At 45.8% G+C, this 23,569-nt stretch overlaps 1 protein-coding gene across 1 annotated transcript; it reads right to left on the minus strand.

The window, feature by feature from the left end:
- Positions 1-6,395: 6,395 nt before the first annotated feature.
- Serpinc1 (serpin family C member 1) lies at positions 6,396-20,533 on the minus strand. Its single transcript, XM_059280175.1, has 7 exons — positions 20,493-20,533; positions 18,219-18,597; positions 14,330-14,545; positions 12,892-13,029; positions 10,375-10,765; positions 8,485-8,549; positions 6,396-6,631 (listed from the first exon to the last, which is right to left on the minus strand). The coding sequence occupies exons 1-7, from the start codon at positions 20,531-20,533 to the stop codon at positions 6,440-6,442; spliced, it is 1,422 nt and encodes a 473-aa protein (XP_059136158.1). The 3' UTR covers positions 6,396-6,439.
- Between the last annotated feature and the right edge of the window lie 3,036 nt (positions 20,534-23,569).

Consider the following 23,569-nt stretch of genomic DNA (forward strand, 5'->3'; position numbering starts at 1 on the left):
GTTTAGCTATTTTCTTACTGTCTTTTTCATAAACGTATGTTTATAAATCTATTTACTCACCCACCATGATCTTGGTAGCATAGAAGCATTTCATTAGTTGTGTTGTACTAAAAATTAAATTCTTGGCATAGTAGGCTATGAGAGCTTTAGTTAACTTTGTATTGGGGCTGAAAAAAATTTCTTGCACTTTCTGTTTATAAAGATGTTATAACACATCTAACAGTGCAGCTGCTTTTTTTTTAGAGCTAGCAGATGTAGGTATTAAAGTGATATATATGCTTAAAGCCCTCGAAAAAGAAACTACGCTTATAGCTACCTGAGAAGGGTTAGGGATCAGTACACAGAATACACCCTGAAAGTAGTTGTTGGCATAAACACACTGTCGCTGTGAATTGCAATATATCACTGAGTTGTCAGGTATATGTGTGCAAATTATGTGTATGTAAGGAAAAGATGTTTAATGAAGGCAGATAAGTCAATGTAAACTATCCTACCTCCCGCTAAGTACTGAGCATATTCAAGATTGTCCTGTAGCCCTTGGCCATGAGCCTGATTCCTTAGCCACTCTACCCCCATCCTTTTCTATATACATTTCAGCTCCTCTACCTCTGAGCATTTGCCTGAAAAAGTAAGGTGTAGCTTTCTATAGCAAGCAGAGGAAAGCTAGACTCAAAATACAGAGGTTACCATGCAGATGTTAATGTTTGATCTGTCTGGTAGAAGTGTCTAGTGGAGGTAGAGGAGAGGCTTTCTTGGTTTTGCTCTCTGTGTGTGCTGCACATGTGCAGAGTTGTTACTATGTTACCCAGACGAGCCTCAAACTCTCCATCCTCCTGACTCACTCTCTGTTTTTGCTGTTTGCTTGTGATGTTCCCAAGGACAGAACCCCAGGCCTTGCTTTGTAGCTCAGGCTGGCCTTGAACTCTTACTGTTCCTGCGTTGGCCTCTTGAGTGCTGCCACTTCCAGCATGTGTCACCACAGCCACTTTTTGTGTTTGTTCTTAAAGATGTCCCAACTCCTCTAAATGATGTGAAACATCACTGTTCTTCCATTGCCATTCCCAGTTCTTTTTTTTTTTTTGGTTTTTCAAGACAGGGTTTCTCTGTGTAGTTTTGGTGCCTGTCCTGGATCTCACTCTGTAGACCAGGCTGGCCTCGAACTCACAGAGATCCGCCTGGCTCTGCCTCCCGAGTGCTGGGATTAAAGGTGTGTGCCACCCCTCCACCCCCGTCTCCCCAGTTCATTTTGTAGGTACTGGAATACTAACTACATTTTCCTGATAATGATCCTGCTACCAATATCTTACATGGGTGTACATGATAAGGATTTTTTGGAAGTTCTGTTTTGCTTTTGATTATTCCAAAGAGAGATGTGCTTTTTTAAATGCCAATTACTGTCGTAATAGTCAGGATTTGGATTTCTACATGGCAGAAAAGTCCATTTCAACAGGAAAATGCCACCTGATTAGAACTGATTTCTCCTTGAGGTGGTAGTTCTGTAGCCAAGTTGGCTTCCCTACCTTTTAACCATTTGTTACTGCTGAGGATTAACTATTGGCTCTAACAGCTATCCCGGAAAGCTTTCCGCCTTTTCATTCGAATGCTCTGTCTGGGTTGTAATGTCTAAAAACAGGAATTCTCTGGTTAGAAATGAAAACTAGCAAATTATCTATTTTCAGATCTCGAGGGTTGCCATTTTTTTTTCTGGGTACTGTTTTCTTTTCTTGTGACATTAGGTAATGTAGGTAAGGAATACAGACAACGTGAAATTCCCAATAGAGAGAGAAGCATTCCATGTAAGTGACTGTGAGCGGTTTGTGAATAAATCCAGTATGAGTCCTCCAGGGAGAAAGATGGACTGTTTCCTTGCTAAACCATAGAGTAGTTCTCAGTCTTTTAGCCATGCTAGTATTTCAGACTCGGGAATTAAATTGTGCTTAGGAAAGTATCTTCCTGTGCCTTGCTGTTTGTGCACAGGATCTTGTCCTAGGCCTGCCCCCAATGTCTGACTATAAACTGTACTTTAAAACACATGCTTAATTAAGTCTCAATAATACTTTATTGTCAATGTTGTTCCCTTTTTGGCCAGACTGATCTATTTGGAAAGGAAAAAAAAAAGAGTAAAGAAGTGCCCAGGTAAATTAAATTCATGAATCTAGAAGGAAACAGATTCTTACCCTCTTCCTCTGGCTTGAATGAGCATTGACTTTATGTTGTCTATTTAAAATCAGACCAGGTTGACTGGTCTGTTGTGCAGTCTGGGCTTAGAAAGATCCCTAGGAATGGAGCGGGAGTGCAGTGTGGCTTTGGTGGAAAGCTCCTTCTTAGCATGCACAAGACCCTGGCTTCATTTCCCTGGACAACAACATGCCCAGATGATTCCGATGTACAGCCTGGGTTGGAAATCACTTTGTGGGTAGTCATTCGTGCTCTTGGGCAGGAAAACCTGAAGCTAGTATTACTTCTTTCCCCAACTCCCCAAGTGAAATGAAGGTGGGTTTTTGTTCGTTTGTAGTTGTAGATTGAAAAGAGAAAGAATCCCTTGGAGTGGAAGGGACCCAGGAGAGAAATGCCTAAAGCTAGATTTCTTGACCCAGGTACCTTTGCTGCTATCCCAGGCATGGTTCTTGGCTTAAAGCTGGCAGTGAGCCAGAGCTCAGACTCATCTGTTTCTTCTCAGAGTAGGTCTGGAGGGAAATGTTACAATCGATCCAGTATCCTCTGTGCCAAATACAAAGTGTGCATAAGTAAATGAAAGCAGTTTTCAAGGCCTGTTCTCTAGAGTCCTTTTCCTCTGCACATGTGATTTAAGTGAAGATTGTTCAGTTCATAGGGAAAATAGATTTCTTTGTCAAGTGACTCTTGCTTTTCCTTAGCTGTTTCTTTCTGAATGAAATAACTATCCAAGGCTTAAATATTCTGACTAGTATGTGAAATTTTAACATCTTTGTTTTAGGATGTTAAAAAGACCTAACCCAGTAATTCCCAAATAAGATTCCATAGCTTCCGTTCTTACCCTAAGTAGAAGAGATGTATAATAGCCATGTAATAGTTTATTACCTGCCTGTGGCAACCTTCCACATGGTAAGAGAAAACCACTTTTCAAAGCAGCTCCTAAGCAGCTTCTAGCTGCTGGAAGAAATGTGTGCTTCAAGAGTAAGTTGAGTGTAGCAGACTCTCGAGTATCCTGGACATATAGAAAAGTCCCTTCATATATTGCCCGTAAGTCATTGATAATTTGGATTTCAGAAATAGGTTGTGGAAGAAAAGATGGACTAAGGGAAAAGTTGATGAGAGCAGAGGACTAGTTAGCATCAGAATATGGACACGTGTTCTGAGCAGCATTAAGGCCTTGGTGTTGATTGGCTGTAAAAGCTGCAGGTCAGAGAGCCAACTGCCTCCCTAGCCTTGGGAAACTCGCCGACCACCTGCTGGTAGTGAGTGGGAGAGGGAAGCAGTTCCTGTTGAAAACCCTCAGGCTGTCATGCTAGAGAAAGGAACTTCATGCAGATGATACCACACTGCTCTTTAAGATTTGGAAGAGACAAGAAAGTGGGGAAGTGTTAGTAAAAGGTAAATGTGTCAGCTTTTGGTATTTTGAGCAAGGGATAAAAGAAATTTCTACCACAACTGTGAAGTCAGATCATCTTCTGCCCTGATGCCTTGTCTTGCTCATCCACTCATTCATTCCGCCTCCCTTGCCCTGCCCCCCCCCCCTCTCTCTCTCTCTCTCTTTCTTCTAGTACTGGGTATTGAACCCAAGAATCTGGAGCATGCTGGGCAAGCATTCTGCCACTGAACTATGTAGTTCTAGATCCAAATCCTTTCCGAAACAGCTAAGCAACTGCTGGCCTGATCCTAGTGTGACCTTGCTCCATGTCCTGGCAAAAGTCATTACCAAAAGCAAGTGTGCTCTCAGAGTCCATTAGCTGTTCAACTACTGTGGTCTCTTCACAGCTTCAGCCTGTTGCATTGTTTTGTGTTCTAATGGATTGATTACTCAGGGCCCAGTGGCTTCCTTTCCCTTTAAGACATCTTAAGAACAGCACTCTAGACTTGGGATTGTCACCTACCTAAGTGAGGGAAAAGCACATTGGCAGAGCACTTAGATTTCCGGGTTTCTGTCTTTTAGGATGGGGCCCGCTCAGGCACTGCCACGGAAAGGCTGAGGGTTGAAAGAGGAAAGTCAGTGTGGCAGAAATCCGATTCCTTCAGTGGACCTATTCTGAAGGAACTCTAACTCTCCTCTATGGTGCTTATTTAACGGGTGACAGCTGTCTCCCATCTACCTGTCCCTGGCACTGTGCCTTCCCACTGGTCACTGTGAAAAGTAGATCACACTGGACTCAGAGGCAGAATTAAGGACAAGATCCCTCTTCTTGAGCCCATTACTTCTTCATGCAGCTTATAATGTAGCATTAACTTCTCTGTGAGAATTTCGAGGGTTTTCGTACCAAGAAACAGTAAAACATTTACAAGAAACCAGAAAAGTAGATTTGGGTTAGAGCTGTCACATTAAGAAATCACAGAAAGATTTCATTTCAGCTGCTACTGAGTGACAGCAAGAATCAAACTGTGGTCTCGTCCTGTGTCTGAAGCTGACAGAGTAGTGTTTGTAAGCAGCAGACTCACCTAGACAGTTTCCATAGCTGTTCATCAAGGAGAATTTGTATTGAAACGGACAATCACTTTCTAAAACCTTTAGTCCTGCACGGGAACGGGGTAGATTATTTTTAACTATAAGAACTTAGCAGTCTGTTTTCTCCCTATGAGAAGAGTCTTAACATTTGAGGTTTGTGTCTTTCTTCTGTAACAATTACTCCGTTAATAGCAAAGATGCCTCAAAAAAGAGTGCCCCCAGGAAGCACTCCCACACCGCTGAGAGCGCCGGGCTGGCTGTGTGCATCTTACCTCCTAAGACTGGTTTTTGTCGTGACCTTGATTACAAGGATCTTTATGTAGGAGTAGGGTTTTCTCTCCCCAGCCTTCCTTCGATCATCACTTAAGTGTAAACCCTTCCCCTGTACTGAGAAGAAAAAATATGCACTTTAATTCCTAAGGAGTGTGGCTGTTCATGGCCCCGAAGCCAGAACTCAGGAGGAGAGCTGAAGAGGGAAACTCTTGCCAGACCCTGTAAGATTGAACCAAATCTCTGCCCTCCCCCCTAGTGCTGGGGATTGAGCCAGGGCCTGCCTTCCACATGCGAGGCAACTGCTGTTAAATTAAATATCTTAATGTGCACACGAATTACCATCTATTTAAGCTGCCCCCAAGCACTCCCTGCCAAAGGGGCAAGAACCACTAAATAAAGGAGTTCAAAATACCTACCCTGATTTTGGAATTTTTCCTGGGGGAAATTTTATTTTTATTGAATTACTTTTTAGCTACCAAATTAAAAAAAAATTGTTGTTTTGTGATAAGCTTTTTTTTTTTCTTTTTCTTTGATTAAAAATCAAGTGAAACTACAAGAGCACTAGAACATCATTCAGAAGTGTGTCACATCTAAGGACCAGGTCCATTCCCCTTCATTTGACAGGTGTCCTCGGACTCTCCTCCTGTCCACTGACTCTGTTGTCTTCCCCTGGTGAAAAGCCAGTCGTTCTTGGAGGGATAGCATGTCTCCTAGAGCCCTGTTGTGTCGGGGAGGGGGGAGGGCAGGAGGGTCAGGGGAGGGGAACTCAAAGAAGAGTTCAGATGTGGGTTTATATAAACATATTTAAAGCAGTTAGCAAAAGCTTTCTTGTTGAACAGCTTTAAGAACAATGTGAATGAAACCTTAGCAACTTGGTTAGTAATCTGAAAAGTCTATTAATGTGTACTTGAAATTCTGTTTGTATAAAAATGCATTTCCTCTTTATTTTGACACTGTGTATAAGAACATTATGCATGTGAGTGGTTTGAGAAATAAAAGGTTTAATACTCATATTCGAGTCTCTGTCTTTTCTGTATAAAGATATTTAATTTGTTTGTGCTCTTGTGGAGTTTTGGAGTATGGCAGGAATACTGAGAATGTAAGGGCCCTCCCTCTACCCTTTCAAGATACCTGCTATCCTCCAAGATGAAGTAGTAACACATTTACCTCCCTTTTTTTATGGTTTTCTTTTCTACTTTTGGGGGAGAGGGAAGTCATCTTGAGACAGGCTCTCTCACTTTGCAGCCCAGCCTCAACTGGCCTCAATTCCTAATCCTCCTGCTTCTGTCTTCCAAAGTACTAGGATCTAGGTGTGTGCCTCCATGGCTGGACTCTTCCCCTTCATTTACCCAGATGTTGTTACTGGGTAGAGAAGAATTGGAGAGGTCACTTTACCAGATGCCCCAACAGCATCTTGTCTGTGCCTCAGTCTCTTGTCTTCAAGTGGAAAAGTCCATTCTTGTGAGGTGGCAGTCGTATTTATTTTTACTTCTATGACAAACACCAGAATGGGGAAAGGTGCAAAGATTAAGAACGTTTTAGTTCCCCCGTACAAGGATTAGCCACTCTCCCCATGAATATAATCGTGTTCAGAGCAACTTCCCTTATGAAAACCAGGAAGGGCCTGTTGGCCTTGAAGGTCACCCTGTTGGGGTTCAGTGACCGGCCAGCAATCACGACAGCAGTGCTCGCTGCTGCCTCGCTGCCCTCCTCATTCACCTGCGGGTCACACAGGAAACAAGCATTAGCTACCCACAGTCCATCCCAGGCCCGTAAATCACACACACACACAGGCTGCAGCTCCTCACACTGATGCTTTCCACACAAGCGGCTCCTTCCAGACACCTACTCATTCTTACACCCAGTGGATGTCATGCACTGGGTTCATCCAAAGCCTTGCAAGAGTTCCACAAGTGTAATTCCTGAACTAGAAGTCACATTCTGGTAGCATGGTTGAACACAATCACAGAGCATTGGTTTGAACCAACTGCTAAGAGAAATTCAGGATTTAAGATCGGAGATCTGTAATTGAAATAGATTCACTCTTGAAGCTTAAAAAAAAAAAAAATCCCGGGTATAACTACCCCAAACAGCTACGCAGAACCTGTGGCTTATGAAAAGACAGTCCTCCAGTTGGATGAGATGTTTTTCTTGGAGTAATAACCTGAGACAACGGTATTTAAATGACACATCTGAAGAGCTGCCTTCAGAAAATGTCTGACACTTGGTGACATTACTGTTACTCACCTCTACTCTGGGGTAGGATCTTGCTGTGTTTTCTAGTAGCTGAGGCTAGTCTGTTGTTCAAGATCCTCCAGTGTCAGCCACCTACTCTGGTTTCTTTTAAAGTCTCACTATGTACCCTGGCTGGCTTTTAGCTTTCTTTTTAGACCAGGCTGGCCTGGAACTTATGGCAATCCTCCTGCCTCTGCCTACTCTCCGTGACTCTTAATAAAGCACCTGTGATCTCTGTGCTTTGTGAGACTGGCTAATGTTTTTTTCCCTTCCCTTTGGCTGTCCCACATCTATTTCATGCTCATTCGCGAGCTAAACTTCCAAGTAGTGTGAAGATAAGATATAGCCAGCTCCGACCTCTTTGTCTCCTCATCCTCTGCTTCCCTCAGATTCCACTGAGCTTGGATCCTACAGTTAAGTTCTCTGGCACCGTACTCTGAACCTTTCCCTCTGATTGCAACCTTTCTTGGCAAACTCAAGTCCTGTAAACTGTAATGCTGGCCCATCTCCTGCTCAGTCTTAGCATCCATGAACAGCCTACACCATTGGGCCTCAAACCTGATTGTATGTGAAAATCCCCTGAGGATCTGTGTAAAGAAACAGATTGTCGGGCTCCACCCCTCGGTCTCCAAGGGTAAAGATCTCCACCTAATGCCATGGATCCACACTTCAGCATCTGAGAACCAGCACTTCCACAAGCTGTCACGACTTACTCTAACACAGTGCTGTGCTCACCTCAGTTGGGGGAAAGACAGGCTGAGCAAGACTCCGCCATTTTCCTCACTGGGACGTCTCAGATCCCAGCACACCATTGTGGGTAGTTAGTCTCTCAAGATCAACATGTGCCCACCTAACTAGGTTTCCTGAAATGCTGTATATCTATGGCACTAGTTCTCCTAGAACACGCCTGAGGACACCAAGGTGACCCACACTCATTAGTAGCCCCCTTTCTTTTGTTCCCCACTTCACTTAAGCATACGCCTTTCCCCATTCTGTCCAGATTAGGTTTCAGTCTTTTACCCCATGCTTTGGATATTCTTGAAACATCTCAGAATTCTTAGTGGCCTTTGCTGGCTCCTTTGCCTCGGGCTACTCTCAAACTATGCTTCTCTAGCAGGAGAGAAGGTCAAGCAGCCGAAGCTGGAATGCCATACGGAGGCTTCACGCTTCTCCATGCGCACACGATTAAAGGAAAACTGCAAGCTTGCCTCTTCACAGTTCTGTCCTGCTGCTAACAGACCTGCTGTCTCCACCATAGAGCACAGCAGGAAACTCCAGCCACTCGTGCAGATTGATAACATGCAGAAAAGACAGAGGGTCGAGGGAGATGGACTCACCTCAAGAAATGCTTTGTGGAATGCATCAGACACATAGAGGTCATTCCTGCCTTCTGCAACAATTCCTGGAAGGAAGAACAGGGAGGGGATTGCTGTGATTCGGCTTCAGGCCACACAGGAGATGGGTCTGAATGAAGACATCCTTTTGGGTGGTGTGAGAAATAGAAGCTAAACCTCCTCTAGTAATGACCTCCACCCCCCTCGGTGGATACCTCTTACAAACAGGGAGTTATGTGGGCTTCTTTGGCCTGGATCTTGTGAATTTAATCTCATGTCAGCTTCTTGGGGAAGGTGGAAGGATGGGACTCTGTTCTTAAAGAAAAACCCAGGCCGGGCGGTGGTGGCGCACGCCTTTAATCCCAGCACTCGGGAGGCAGAGCCAGGCGGATCTCTGTGAGTTCGAGGCCAGCCTGGGCTACCAAGTGAGTTCCAGAAAAGGCGCAAAGCTACACAGAGAAACCCTGTCTCGGAAAACCAAAAAAAAAAAAAAAAAAAAAAAAAAGAAAAAGAAAAACCCAACTATGTCAAGTAAAAATGTTTTTCCATATATTAAAAATGTTCCAAAAATGGTAATATTTCTGCACAGTTTGGCTTTCCAAGCTAGTTTAAAGGTAACCCAGTAAAGATAAATCTAATTACCTGATTGAAGTCTTTTTTAGACAGAGTCTCTTTGTGTAGCCTGGGCTGGCCTTAAACTGTCACCCTGCCTCAGCCTTGACTGCTGAGGTTATAATCGTGTGCCACCATGCCCAGCTCTGGGCTTCTTTTTGACAAAGATATGTGGGGGCCAGTGACTGCTCATCAGGGTAAGGGCACTTGGCACCAACCCTGACAGCCTGAGTTTACTCCCTGGGATCCACATGGCTTTGAACTCCTGAAAGTTGTCCTCTGACCTACACACACACACACACACACACACACACACACACACACACACACACACTGTGGCACTTGTGCATCCCGCTATACACACCATACATAACAAATAAGTGTATGGATAAGCAAACGATAATACCAGACATGGTGGCACACACCTATAATCCCAGCACTCAGGGTGGAGACAGCACAATCAGTTCAAAGCCGTCTTAGCTGCACAGTGGATTCCAGGCTAACCCTAACCTGGGCTACATAAGATCCTGTCTCAACCAAAAATGGAAAAAATAAAAAAGGTGTTTTAAGGTCCATTTTTAAACTTTAATCGACTATCATATTTCATTTTTATTTTATTCAAGATTTTTTTTCTTATTTCTAAATGTGTGCATGCGTGTGTACGTGCATGTGTGTGCACGTGTATGTGTGTGTATGTGTGTGTGTGTGTGTGTGTGTGTGTGCATGAGTACAGGCACCTACAGAGTCAGATGCCCTGGAGCAGGAGTAACAGGAGGTTGTATTGTCTGCCTTGGATGCTGGAAACTGATTATGTGTCTTCTGCAATAACAGTCCATGCTCTTAACTGCTAAGCCATCTCTCTAGCTCCTGTTTTATTTCACTTTTGAGACAAGGTCTTGTTAAATAGCCCAGGCTGGCTTGGAACACTGTCTTCTGCCCTACTTCCCAAGTGCTGGAGTTATAGGCATGTCCCAGCATGCCTTGCTTTTACTGTCTGTCTCTTTGAATTCCAATGCTTTTTCAGATCCTTCTCCACCTGGTTTCATCTCCTCTATTAGAAACCGATTCATAGGACGACAGTACCTGCTTGACGCCTAGAAACAAGAAACCTTTCACGGGGGGCTGAGAAGAGCAAGGGATCACCACAGCTTATCACAGAGCCAGGATCAGAACCCAGGTATCCCGACTCGACACTCTCTATCTATGCTTTCCTCGACTCTCCCACATTTGGTCAAACCTTTGCCTTGGAGTAGAGAAGAGACGGTTCTCTCCTATACCAACCTGGGAGTTGGGACTTCTCAGGGCTGAACAGATCAGTAAGGCCCATGTCTTGCAGCTGCTCCTTCAGACTGAAGCTATCCTCAATGCGGAAACGGGGCATATGGACCACAAGCAGCGTCTCCGTCAGCTCCTCTAGCCACTCCTGCAGCAGCTCTGGGGTGAGTTCCCGCTCCACCTTGTCCAGGCTCTTTTCAGGCTTGGGAAGGATGAGCACCATGGTGATGTCATCCCCCTTGAAGGGCAGCTCCAGCACCTGGGTGCCTTCTGCCACACGCCGGTACTTGAATTTGCCTTCCTGGTACATCATAGATACTGGGCATGACTGCCCGTCAGCCTTGTAGAATGACTCCTCCCTTGTGTTCTCAGGGCTAAATTTTGACTTCCACAGGCCCTGAAAGATGTCAGATTGGAGAATCATAAAGCAAAAAACAAAAACATCAGTTGGGCAGTGGTGGTACATGCCTTTAATCCCAGCACTCGGGAGGCAGAGGCAGGTGGATCTCTGTGAGTTCGAGGCCAGCTTTGTCTACAGAGCGAATCCCAGGATAACCAGGGCTACACAGAGAAACCCTGTCTTGAGAAACCACAACCACAACCAAAAATATCCTAGCAGAATATTTACTGATATGGGACATAATCATATTATCTGATTACATCAACATATAAATGTAGTTATTAGAAAAACTAGATACATGTTAAAAGGCTAATAATTATGCCTGAGTGGTACAGTTACTTCTGTGTGTTTCATTCTGTGTTTTTTCTATATTTTTCAGATTTCTAGCAATAATAATAATAATGTTATTATTATTATTTACATTTGAGATGAAGGGTGTACCACTGTGAGTGTGACATCAAAGGACAACTTATCAACATGTAGGAACTGGTTCTTTCCTCCCACCGTGTGGGTTCCGTGATGGCACTCGGGTTGCCAGGCATGCTGACAAGAGCACCTTTATCAGCCGAGCCATCATGCCAACCTGGTATTGTTTTCTTCTCTTTAAATCAGAAAAGTCTAAATCCAAGAATAACCTGCACTCCTTTGCAAGTTTGTTCTGTCTGGTGTTGTCTGCTGTCCACCCCCCTTTTCCCCAGCAACAGCCTTGGACGCTGTGCTCTGTCCCTGATGAATTAGAGGCCAGACTCAGACAGCAATCCCAGGAATTTGTCTGGAAGTCCTGCCAGGCAGAGAATCCATCCTGGCTGCCCCCCCACACACACACACACCATCATCCTTTATCATTTTCTGGCTCTTTGCTCTTGTGATCAGTCATTGAACTCTTTTTGAGTGGTGGTTTCTCACCAGCCAATTAGGCATTGGAAAGAGCCGATGACTTCAGAATGTTAACTGTGTACTCTGAGGATTTACAAACACCTCACTGAGCATTTCACCTGTGTTCACCTACTCTGTCCCTTTGGTAATCCTAAAAGTAGGTGGATCCTCATTACCATTCAATAGATACAGAAATCAGGCCATAGCAAAGTCCCCAGTAACTCCCAAGAATTTGTACACTTTCAAACAAGGAGTCAAGATTTGCAACCAAGAAATCATACTGCATAAATGGTCCAAGGTCTCACTTGCAGTGGTATGAGGATCAAGAGTGCTAATAAATAGCAAGTTGCTCCATCAATTGTAAAGGGTAACACACTGTGGAAATGCAGTCTGATGCTCTGGAGGAGAGGGAAGCTCTGAGAGGCAGAGTGATTGACACTAGCAGTGACCGGCTAAGTCGCTGCGCCACAGGGAGCAAGGGGGAATGCAAACGACACATGTCTAAGGATAAAATACATATGTCACAATTCCAGCAGCTCTGCAGGGATGCTCCTCCAGAGTGTCCATGGTGTCTGTTCCCATTGTCCTCTCCCTCTCCTCAAATGTAATCAAACTAAAGCAGTCCTTAGAGCCCTGGACTCTGAGGAAAACAAGCCATTTACATGGTCACATCACAGGCCCCTTCTTAGTCTGAGGTGAGCCCAGCACCTGGAGCTTCAAAACCCCAAGAAGCTATATATGATAGAAGTTGCTCTAGGCAGTGGAGAAATTCATCAGTAAAGTCACTTTGTTTCAAATTTTAAATACATTAACTGAGCTTAGTGTGATAGCACAGGCCTTTAATCCCAGCACTCAGGAGGAAGAGGCAAGTGCATCTCTGGAGGCCAGCCTGATCTACTTAGCAAGTCCAGGACAGCCAGAGCTCTGTCTCAAAATAAAAAAAAAGAAAAGAAAAGAAAAGAAAACATTAATTGGATGACAGAAATTATCACACAAGTGCAAAAGTTTTATCACCATTCACACCTTGAAGGATGGTGTGTTGTCTGTAAGTATACATGTTCTGCCCCAGCCTGGGGACATCATTAAGCCCCTGGACCTCTGGGCTCCTCAGAAATTTATATGGTTGCCTAGACCACGCATGGACCATTTCTCAGAAGGGATCTGACTACACGTGCCCAAAGATGTGGAAGAGGGTGAGCTTAATAGCGAGGGGGAGTCCCCGGGTCTGTCCAGGACCAATGGAGTACCTTGAAGTAAATGGTGTTAACCAGCACCAGGGCTGTGAGCTCACTGATGGCTCCCTGAGGGATGACGTCTTTGATGCGGCCTTCAGTCTTATTAGCTATCCAGTTGTTGATGGTCAGTCTGGACTGCTCTGGATTTTCCTAAAAAAAAAAACAGGAATAGCCCTATCACCTGTGCACCTCAATGAGCCTTGAATTTCAGTTTCCACCGGCAGACTGTATTTGGTTCATCATTTCTCTGCTCTTTTCCAGTGCAGGGTTCAGAAGACACCACTTTAACCTGCACTCAGGAAACCTCACACATCCGATACACCGTCACTGATATTTTCATACAGTGCATCTTTGGCCATGCCAGCAGTCAAGCCCAGGGATCAGCCTACTAATAAATGTTATAGGAAGAAAAAGAAAGAGGAGGCGAAGGATCAGGAAAGAGGAAAGAGGAATGCAGTCTGAAGGGCAGAAGGTACAGTGTTAGCTACTGATTCTGGAAAACCTAAACTCACAGAAGCGTCATTTCCAAACATGGTCTGTGGGAAGTAAAGCGTGATGGCATGGTTAAGAGGATGAGAGGGATGAGTGCCCTGTAGTCAAATGAGTTTAGAAAATGTGGCAGTAGCACACACCTTTAATCCCAGCACTCGTGCAGAGGCGGGCAGATCTCTGTGAGTTTGAGGCCAGTCTAGGCTACAGAGTGAGTTCTAGGACAGCCAGGGCTCCATAGTGAAAGAAAATGCTGCCTGAATGAAGCGGTGGTGGTTTGAATGAAAACAGCCCCCACAGACTCATGTATTTGCATGCTTAGTCTCCAGTTGATTAAGGAGTTTTGAAAAGGATTAGGTGTGTCCTTGTTGGAGGGAATATGTAGCTGGGAGTCAGCTTTGAGGTTTCAAAGGCCCATGCCAGCCCCAGTGTCTCTCTCTCTCTCCCTGCTTGTGGACCAGGCCATGCCTGCCTGCCTGCTGCCATGCTTCCCGCCAGGATGGAAATGGACTAAACCCTCTCAAACTGTAAGCCAGCCCCCGACTAAATGCTTTCTTTTATAAGTTGCTTTGGTCATAGTATCTCTTCACAGCAATAGAACAATCACTAAAACAGAAGTCGAGGTGCTTCTTTGCTGTTTTACTTCCTCAAAACACGTTATAGTTTGTGTGCTTCAGGAATCTCCAAGGGAGTGTGACACATACCATGCACCAACGACATATTTGAGCACGGTAGATGAAATGAAAAAGGAATTCCTTATTCATCTTCTTTGTAGTACCCTCTATAACAGAAGGCATGAATGCCATTGCTCTCTGAAGTCTTAAGTAAGGGTTAGTGTGCTAAGGGTTTTGATTTGTCCCCGGCCTCCATCAACCATTGATGACTACAGGAGTGTTAATTTGGGTCCTGTTTCTCTCCCTTCTCAGGATGAGTGGAGAGGACTCTGGCATCTACAACTTACCTTGAAGTCCAGGGGCTTGAGTTTGGCTCCATAGACAACCTCACTAATGTCCTGGTAGGTCTCGTTGAAGGTAAGGGACTTGTCTCCAAACAGGCGGTTGGCCGCTACCAAGTTGGAGGATTTATTGGCTTTGCGATAGAGTCGACAGTTCAGTTTGGCAAAGAAGAAGTGGATCTGATCTGATGTTTTCTCCGAGATGGTATCAAATTTAAAAACCTATAGATGACAAAAGCAAACAGTGGTAGGTGTGATCGGGCAGCCCAGTCACCGCGGGTGCCAAGTTCCCTCCAGTACAGTGCCCAGTGTGGCCTAAACACTCAGCTCCTGTTTGGAAAATGACTATGCAAGAAAAAGAATAAAGGGCAGGAAATGTAACGGGGAAAGACCAAGAGAGAGGAATGCTCTTGAAGGGACTATAGAACAGTACAGGGAACTTTCTGACTGTGAAGGGAGAAGGCATCTTGGTAATTCTCGACAGATAAAGGGACCAAGATGGCGTATCTCATGGTAACAAGCATTTCCACAGCATCTGCTTGGGTCAGCACCTCTTGAGGGCTCTGGAATACTAGTTGTAGAAGAGCTGAGAAAGGCAAAGATTGTGTCAGCAAGGAACTAAATGAACCCAGAATCAGAGTCTCAAGGTTAAAAGGGACTTAAAAGTTCCCCCATACCTGTCAGAGCCATAGACGCTGTCACAGACCCAAACACCCACCTTCTTCATCGCCAGCACGCATGGTGAGGCTGCCCACCCCCCTTCTATGCTCTGTCCTCGATGGGAAAAGGTTTTCTGGTTTTATTTATTCTGATTCAAGTTTTCCTTATTTTGTTCTAATATGTACTCTGTGCTTGTGTGTGTGCTGTGTGCGCATGGGTATGTATGCACAGGTATGTAGAGGTAGAGGACAACCTTGAGTGTTGTTACTCAGGCACCATGTGCCTTTTTCTCTTCCTGAAAAACATGTCTATTTGGGGGGTGGTGAATGAATGCCTCATGTGTGGGAGTGCCTAAAGAGTCCAGAAGGAGGCACTGGATCTTTCATAGCTGGAATTACAGGAGGTTATGAGCTGCCGGATGTGGATGCTGGGAATCTAACTTGAGTCCTCTGGAAGAGAAGGAAGCTCTTTTAACCACTGAGCTATATCTCCACGCCCATCTTTTCCCCTTTGTGAGACAGGGTCTCTCACTGGCCTGGAGCTGGCTAATTAGGGTAAAATGGCTGTCTGCAAGGAATCTGCCGGTCTCTACCTCCACAGTTCTGGAATTATAAGCATGTGCACAATCCCAGCTTTCTGTACATGGGTTCTGGAGATCAAACTCAGGACTCATGCGTGCAAGTCAAGCCTTTTACGCCTCTCACCAGGTCCCCTTTTATCACTCTTTTGATTAAAAGCTCTGTGGGTTTCTCTGGGAGACAGAGACAGACAGACAGACAGACAGACAGACACACACACACACACACACACACACACACACAGAGAGAGACAGAGAGAGAGAGACAGAGACAGAGACAGAGAGAGACAGAGAGACAGAGAGACAGAGAGACAGATGTGTTTTTCTATATTTCCATCACATATTTGGAAGATCTGGAGAAGAGACTCAGAGGACATGTTTAGATTAGAAGTGATGTTCTATCTCGGGGTCTTTTCTTTTTGTTTTTATTTTGCACCAATAGAAGCTAAACCAAGAGCTCTGCGCATGACTAGTCAAGGGCTCTACCACTGAGTCTCCAGCTCTTATGTCTTTTTATAGGAAGGGTCACATTTACGCTCACATTTGGGGACAGAGATGGAATATTAGGAAATGCTTGTGACTGATGCCAGTGTGTGTGATGCTTACTGATGGGGCTCAGGAGGCGGCATTGGTGACGGGGGTTTCTAATGTGCCACCGGCTGTCATTCACACGAGCATCAGTAACACACCAGGGAAAGGACAGTCTCTTATGCACCGTGCTGACGACACAGAAGAGGCAGTGTAGAGCCTCTAGAAGCTGGGCCCTCTTCTGTGGAGTGGAGGTGTGCATTACCTCATCCCTGAGTCTGAACAAATGAGTCGAGTGTAGTGGGAACTAGCCACGTGTGCAGAGGTTAACCTTCCTGACTTGCAGAATTCGGTGTTGGATTCACAGGACCACTGTATGCCATGCTGGAGGCTCTGCTGCCTCCCTGCCATTTGTCCTTGTTTCCAGAGTGAGGTTCAGCCTGAGGAAAGCCAGCAGACGCTGAAGCCACGGGCAGAGCCAGGGTCTGCTGTCTCCCCCGGGGCTACTTCATTCATGGCACTTCTTAGCTTACTCCACTTTCACTTCCCCTCTTCCCTGCCCTGCCCAAAGGGAAAGTCACTGCCCAGAAATGATCAGTACTGCCCATAGCTCCAAAGTGTTCTTTATCTTCGAGATTTCGAGGCCTCATGGGACCTAGGTCTCAGTACAGAACCCTAGAATCTACCCCAAGAGCCAATCTGCTTGAGCTCACCAGATGGCAAATTGTTTTTCCCTACCAAGACAGGAACTAGAGTCTTCACCCAGCATATGACCCACCATAGAAGTAATGCTTTTATATATATATATATAAATGATATAGTAAATGAACATACAAATAACTGGACATAGTAGTACACACCTGTAATCCCAGTACTTGGGAAGCAGAGACAGGAGGACAGGAGGATCACAAGTTCAAAGACAACATGAGTGAGACATTGTCTCAAAAAATGAACGAATGAGAGAGAGAGAGAATGGCTGAAGAGAAGTTGGGACACCAGCCTTCTCCCATTCATGAATAGCATGGAGCACGGGCCGGCAAGAGGAGTGAGCAGGCACAAGCACTTCTCAACCCTGACAACCTGCACTTGATCCCCAGAGCCCATGAAAAGCCACATGGAGTGGCTGGCATCTGTAACCCCAATACACCTATAATAGCACTCTGGGGAGCAGAGACAGGAGAACCGTCTGGAAGTTGACAGGGCAGCTAGCCTGGACTATACAGAGTAGCAGAAATGAGAGACCTTTCCTCAACAAGGTAGAAGGAAAGAGCCAACTCCTGAAAGTTGTCCTTAGACCTACACACACATGCCACAGCACATGTGTGCTGCTCCCCCTCAAATAATTATAAGTATATAAATTTTTTTTTTTTTTTTTTGGTTTTTCGAGACAGGGTTTCTCTGTGTAGTTTTGCGCCTTTCCTGGAACTCGCTTTGGAGACCAGGCTGGCCTCGAACTCACAGAGATCCGCCTGGCTCTGCCTCCCAAGCGCTGGGACTAAAGGCGTGCACCACCACCGCCCGGCCAAGTAAATAATTTTTAAATAGGAGAGACTAGGAAACATTTATAAAGAAGACATCCAGGTAGTAACTCATTGACTACTTAAAAAAAATAACTAGCCACATGGTAGCTAATACTTGTAATTCTGCTATTCATGAGACTGAGGCCAGGTGATCATCACCAGTTCAAGGCCAGCCAGAGCTACCTATAGTAAGTGTGGGGTCAGCCTGGGCTACACAGTAAAAGCCTTTCTCAAAAACCTAAGAGTCATTTTGAAAAATAGTTCTGGGCTGGAGAGACTGCTGAGCAGTTAAGAGCACTACCTGCTCTTCCAGAGGACCCAGGTTCAATTCCCAGCACCCACATGGCAGCTCACGACTGTCTGTAACTCCAGTTCCAGGGGATCCAACAGACACATGCAGGGGAAAAAAACCCAATGCTCATAAAATAAAAAATAAGTCATTTTTAAAAAAAAGAAAAATAATCTCAACCCATGAAGTAGTGACTCAAAGAGAACCATAACCCACAGTGGATTCACCACACAGCCTGATGTGTTGTTTTAGGCTCATTAGGCATAAAGAAGTCCAAGAGATGTTCCCCATCCAGGAAAGAGAGAGGGCTTTTCACTGTACCTCCATCAGCTGCTTGAGGGTGTCATTACAGGCACCAAGCTTGGTCATAGCAAAAGCTGTGGAGATGCTCAAGGGTGACAAGAAAATGTTGTCATTGTCATTCTTGGCGTCTGCGAGGTGCTGATAGAAGGTGGTGGCAAACTGAGAATTAGCCTTGGACAGTTCCCAGACCCGACGGTTGGTGGCCTCCGGGACTTTCGGGACCTTTGACTCTAGGCCATCCTCCTCAGTGGTCTTCTTGCTTGGAGAGCGGTAAATGCACATGGGATTCACAGGGATGTCCCGGGGCTTCGCTACGCAGATGTCATCCACAGGATTTCCATGACAGATCACACAGCCCCAGGCACTGATGAGTAGCAGGGAGAGGAGTCGTACCTTCCTAAAAGGGGACAGAACCGTGACTACTCATTACTGGACACCACTTATCCCTGAGAAGCATAGGAGTGTAGGCGTCTTTGCATTTGAGCTAAGTGTCATTGTCCAGGATAAGACCAGTCCTAGGCTCCTTGCCTGGACAGTTATATACTAGAAATAGGTGTGTGTTCGTGCTCGGAGAAGGAGAATGCAGTTTCCTGTGGAGAGTGCCCAGTGGAGAGTCAGAGAAGAAAGGGAGCCACTGAAGGTGTGGAGAAGAGCCCCCAGACACAGATGGAGTACAGCCCGAATCTTAAAGGCCAGAAAGCCTTTGACCAAGAGGGGTAAGAATGAACGCAGCAAAGGGAGCAGCTGCTTGCTCAAGAGTCCCAGATCTGTGGCTTAGGCTGAACTTGAACCTCCAGACTGACTACTGGCCGTCGGACAGTCCCGTCTGGAAGGCCTGCCACTTCCGTAGTGAGATGTGACCCGCGGAGCTGGTATTCCTACCACACACCTGCTCTTCCATCCTTCAACCCATGGATCCTGACAGCAGGCCAGAAAGCTGGAAGTCACCCTGGGTCCCTCCTTCCTCATTTAATCCGACCTCAGATTCAGTTAAGGCTTCTTCCTTACCCTCTGACCTCCCCTGCCTCTGCCTTAGTTCTGCCCTCCTTCTTTTCTGTCCCCTCAGGTTTTTTCCAAAGCTTCTAACAGGGGTCACTAAAAGTAAAGATAATCTCACTCTGAAGGTGTTAGGGATTCAGATAGGGTCTCAATAGCCTAAAGTGCCTCATTCTCACTCCGTAGCTAAAGATGACCTTGAACTTCTGATTATCCTGTCTCCCAATCCCAAATGCTAGGATTATAGGCATATGCTACCATGTGCAGTTTGATGTCTTTCTAAAAAATGAAATAGTAGCCAGGTGTGATGGGGTATACACCCTTAATCTCAACATTTGGGAGGCTGAGGCAGGAGGATCGTGAGTACCAGGGCAGCCTGGGCTACATAATACCTCAATTTAAAACAGGAAGTAATGAGATTGGCAAGAGAATTTGGACACTCAATAAAGTAAAGCAAGAAATATTCTCCAGAATATATCCGTAGCTAAGAGAGTGGGCCAGGCTACTCTCAGTTGCTCTGGGGAACCTGGGTTTAGAGAAGGGAGTCTGTATCTGGGCCCTGAGTCTTTCCAGTCCCCTCTGGAAGAAAAAGTCAGGCAGAGTGCAGAAAAGACTTGCCAAGATAATCTGCTCGGTGAGAAGGGCTGCCGAGGCTGAGGGTAGGCAAAGGGTACGTGGATTGTGTGGTCTGAAACCAATTCTCCCGCTCCAGAAGTGGACACTGAAGGGAAAGGAGGAGGGTAGGGTGATAGGAGGGAGGAGGTTGAGGGAGGAAGGGAGGGAGGACCATCGCCCATCTCCATTGTCTTGAGTTTCCCATTTTGTTCTTCTGGCCATGTGGAAATGTGAACTGGAAGCTGGAGGGGCCCTGGAGCTCTGTTGGCATAAATGGAAACCACAGTGGCCAGGCTCCCTCACTTCCAGCTCCTTCAACACTTACATCAAGAAGGGTGTGGTATCCAGAAGGGAAGCCTCTCTGAAAAGGGAGCAGGGCTTTGGAAGTTAGTGCCGAGGCAGGGGGCGATTGAGTAGGAGAGGACCGTAAAGCAAATTAGGAGGCTACCCTGGCCATGTCCTCTGGATTGCCCATCTCTTCCCCTGGGAAGGCACTCCCTTGCTTGAGGATCTAAGAACCTAAGATGTGACTTAGATGAAATGAGATCTTCCAAAAAGCCTTTGACTTAACTACCAGGGAGAGGGCCTGGTCTTCTCAAAAGTGTCAGAGGTCATCCTTGTGAGTCCTTCAGAGGTCAGAAAACGCAGCAAGAGCTGGCCGAGGGATAGCCCACCCCTTACCTCTCTCCTGCAGCCGGACTTGCTTTCCCATTGGGATTCATGGCCGATGCGCTTCTACAGAGACAGGCAGGAGGGGATGGTGCTGTCTGAGACAGTAACTCTGAGAACTGCTTCTTTCCTCTAAATCTGACAGAGGTCCAGAGGCCAGGTGGGGGAGGGGGAGGGAGCTGGTCAGGAGAGGAGGGCTGAGGTCAAAGGCCGATGACCAGTTCCCAGGGTTAAGCAAAGTATAGCAGCCAGTGTTGTTTAATTAGTAGAGAAGCTAGAGTTCAGTCGGGCCGAGGGAAAGTGTGGCCTCCCCTCCTTGCCCACAGCCCCATTCTCCTGTCACCTTTAGAAGGAAAAAAGGAGAACACGGAGAATTCAAACCTGCTCAGGAGGTACCTGACTCAGGAGGGCTCTGTAGGAAAAAAGTTCTGATGAATCAAATCAGGAGATAGCAGAAGGGAGGGGCACCATAGGGAACAACTGTCTTTATTATTGTCGCCTCACATGGGCAGGCCTCACCTTTGTTAGGAAGCCAAAGTTGACCTTGAACTCCTGATCTTCCTGTCTTTACTTTCCAAGTGCTGGGATTACAGGTGTGATCCCCCGCGCCTGTTTCCTTTACTGTGAGCAAGGGCAGCAACTATTGAAATATTTCTGTCTTTTTTTTTTTTAAATCACAAAAGTTTATGTAGCAAAAAAGTTTCATGAAAATGTACACAACCCAGTTCTACACCACAGTCCACAGGCCCTTTGGGGAGGGATGTGGATTCCTCTGCTGAAGAGCTGTTGTGTAGACTCTTTCCAAGCCTTCTAACCTGACGATGCTCTTTCCTCGTATGACCACCGTTCTGATGTCATTCTGTCGCCCACTGATTGCCATCCCTACACACTCATCAATCACAAGATTCATAAAAGGATCAGAGCCCCGTAGTCTTCCTTGTATGTGCCTGCCACCATTTAATTTCAACAATAACTTCTTGTCCAGACCTTTCTTCAGTTTTGGTGGGGAGGGGCCTTGCTAATGGTGACTCTTCAGTAGGATCCACATGACTCAAAAAATATTTCTTTTTGTTTGTTTTGTTTTTCGAGACAAGGTTTCTCTGTGTAGCCCTGGCTGTCCTGGAACTCACTCTGTAGACCAGGCTGGCCTCGAACTCAGAGATCCGCCTGTGTCTGCCTCCCAAGTGCTCTGCTCACACCATTGCCCGACTTTGAAATATTTCTTAAAGACCAAACAAGCCAAGTTATGTCTCTGTGTATTGTTGCTAATATTTTTAGGAGTTTGGGGGGGGGCTATTTATTTCTGTCTTCCCTCTTCTAAATAGCCCCAAATCCTATCGCCAGGATGGCTGTTCCTGTGTTCAACATTCTATGATGTGAGAATTTGAGTTGTCTGGAACGAGAGAAACTGTAGGGAATGCTTCACTATCTGGATAGGAAAGCATCAGGACTGAAGCCATGTTGAGTTCTTGCCTGATGGAGCAGGACACTTCAAGGACAGATGCTGGAGTTTGTTTCTCAATGGCTCCCCATCACCCTTAACTAAAGATAACTAAAAAGTCGCCTGTTTGGCAGGTAGAACGGTGTGACCTAGCACAGGCATGTGCTAGAAATCTCATAAGGTTCTACTCAAGGTCAGGGAGTAGTCATGAACAGAACCAATAGACACAAAGTGGGTATAGGGCCAGCAAGATGGCTCAGTGGGTAAAGGCACCTGCCACCAACCCAGTGACCTGAGTTTGGTCTCTAGAACTCACATGGTGGAAGAAGACAGCTGACTCCCACGAGTGGTCTTTGACCTCCATATGCACTGTGGCATGTTTGTAAGAACGCACACACAACAAATAAATATATAAATATTTTAGAACGTTAGTGTGTGTGTGATGCATGTGTGTGATTATAGGTACACATGTGCAACAGCATGTGTGGGGGCAGAGGGCAGCTTTGTGGTGCTCTCTGCGCCCTATGTGGTTCCTGGGGATTAAACTTGGGTTACCAGGCTTTCTGTAAGAGCCGGCTCCCTACCGTCCAGCTCTGTACTCTGTCCATCGTGAGTGAAGTGAGTGTTTTTGAAGTGTATAGGCCAGTTAATTTTGAAGAAAATCTCAGTTTGTGTGCAGTAGATATCCTCACAACTAGGTTCCCATGATCCTTTTGAGGACAGGATGACTGTGACCTGAGCCTGTCCCTTTGGAAGGCACACAGACCATCTTCCCAAGCTGCTGTGCTGGTCGGCATTACTTGGCTGAGAGAGCTATCAGCCACATTTCTCTGATGTAAATCCAGTTCTTTCCTTTTTGTTAAATAGTATTTTGGAAGCTTATAAGTAGCATACAAAACAACATTATTAATCTATGTATAACATTAGTTCTATTTTTTATCAGCTTTTCACCTATTAAGCAACTTTCAATAGTATTCCCCCCCCCACCCCCCACCCCACTTTGGTTTTTTGAGACAGGGTTTCTCTGTGTAGCTTTGGAACATGTCCTGGAACTCGCTCTGTAGACCAGGCTGGCCTCGAATGAACTCTCAGAGATCTGCCTGCCTCTGCATCCTGAGTGCTGGGATTAAAGGCGTCCGCCACGACCTCCTGGTGATTCAATAGTATTTTTGCATGCTATTTTAAGCACTATTTCTCCTCTGTTTTTTTCTATCACCCTAAAAGGGGTTCTCTCTCTGTCTCTGTCTCTGTCTCTGTCTCTGTCTCTCTCTCTCTCTCTCTCTCACACACACACACACACACACACACACACACTCACAAACACACAGTGGTGCACACCTATAATATCAACACTCAGGGGACTGAGGCAGGATTTGAGAGTTGGGAGACCAGCCTGGACTACACAGTGGCCACCCCGTCTCTAAAAGAGAAAGGAAAAAGAATTCAAAGAATTCAAACTAGAGGACACACAGCTAAAGCTATGAGGAAGCAGGCCCTTTCCCAGATTGCTTTGGGGAATGCAAATGGCTGGAACTCCTTGATAGGAAATTTGCCCTTCAAGCTGCCATTCCACATCAGGAATCCAACCTACAGAGCGAGTTCCAGGACATTATGTGTATAGGCATAAACGCCATCACCAACTGGAACC

This window comes from Peromyscus eremicus, chromosome 15 (genome assembly GCF_949786415.1).
Source record: "Peromyscus eremicus chromosome 15, PerEre_H2_v1, whole genome shotgun sequence".
NCBI classification, from domain to species: Eukaryota; Metazoa; Chordata; class Mammalia; order Rodentia; family Cricetidae; genus Peromyscus; species Peromyscus eremicus.

Coding starts and splice junctions, on each gene's coding strand:
- Serpinc1 (XM_059280175.1), bottom strand. CDS start 20,533: ATGAATCCCAATGGGAAAGCAAGTCCGGCTGCAGGAGAGAG. Junction 8,550..10,374: donor TGAGAAGTCCCAACTCCCAG/GTTGGTATAGGA, acceptor TCTTCCTTCCAG/GAATTGTTGCAGAAGGCAGG. Junction 6,632..8,484: donor TCCACAAAGCATTTCTTGAG/GTGAGTCCATCT, acceptor TGTGACCCGCAG/GTGAATGAGGAGGGCAGCGA.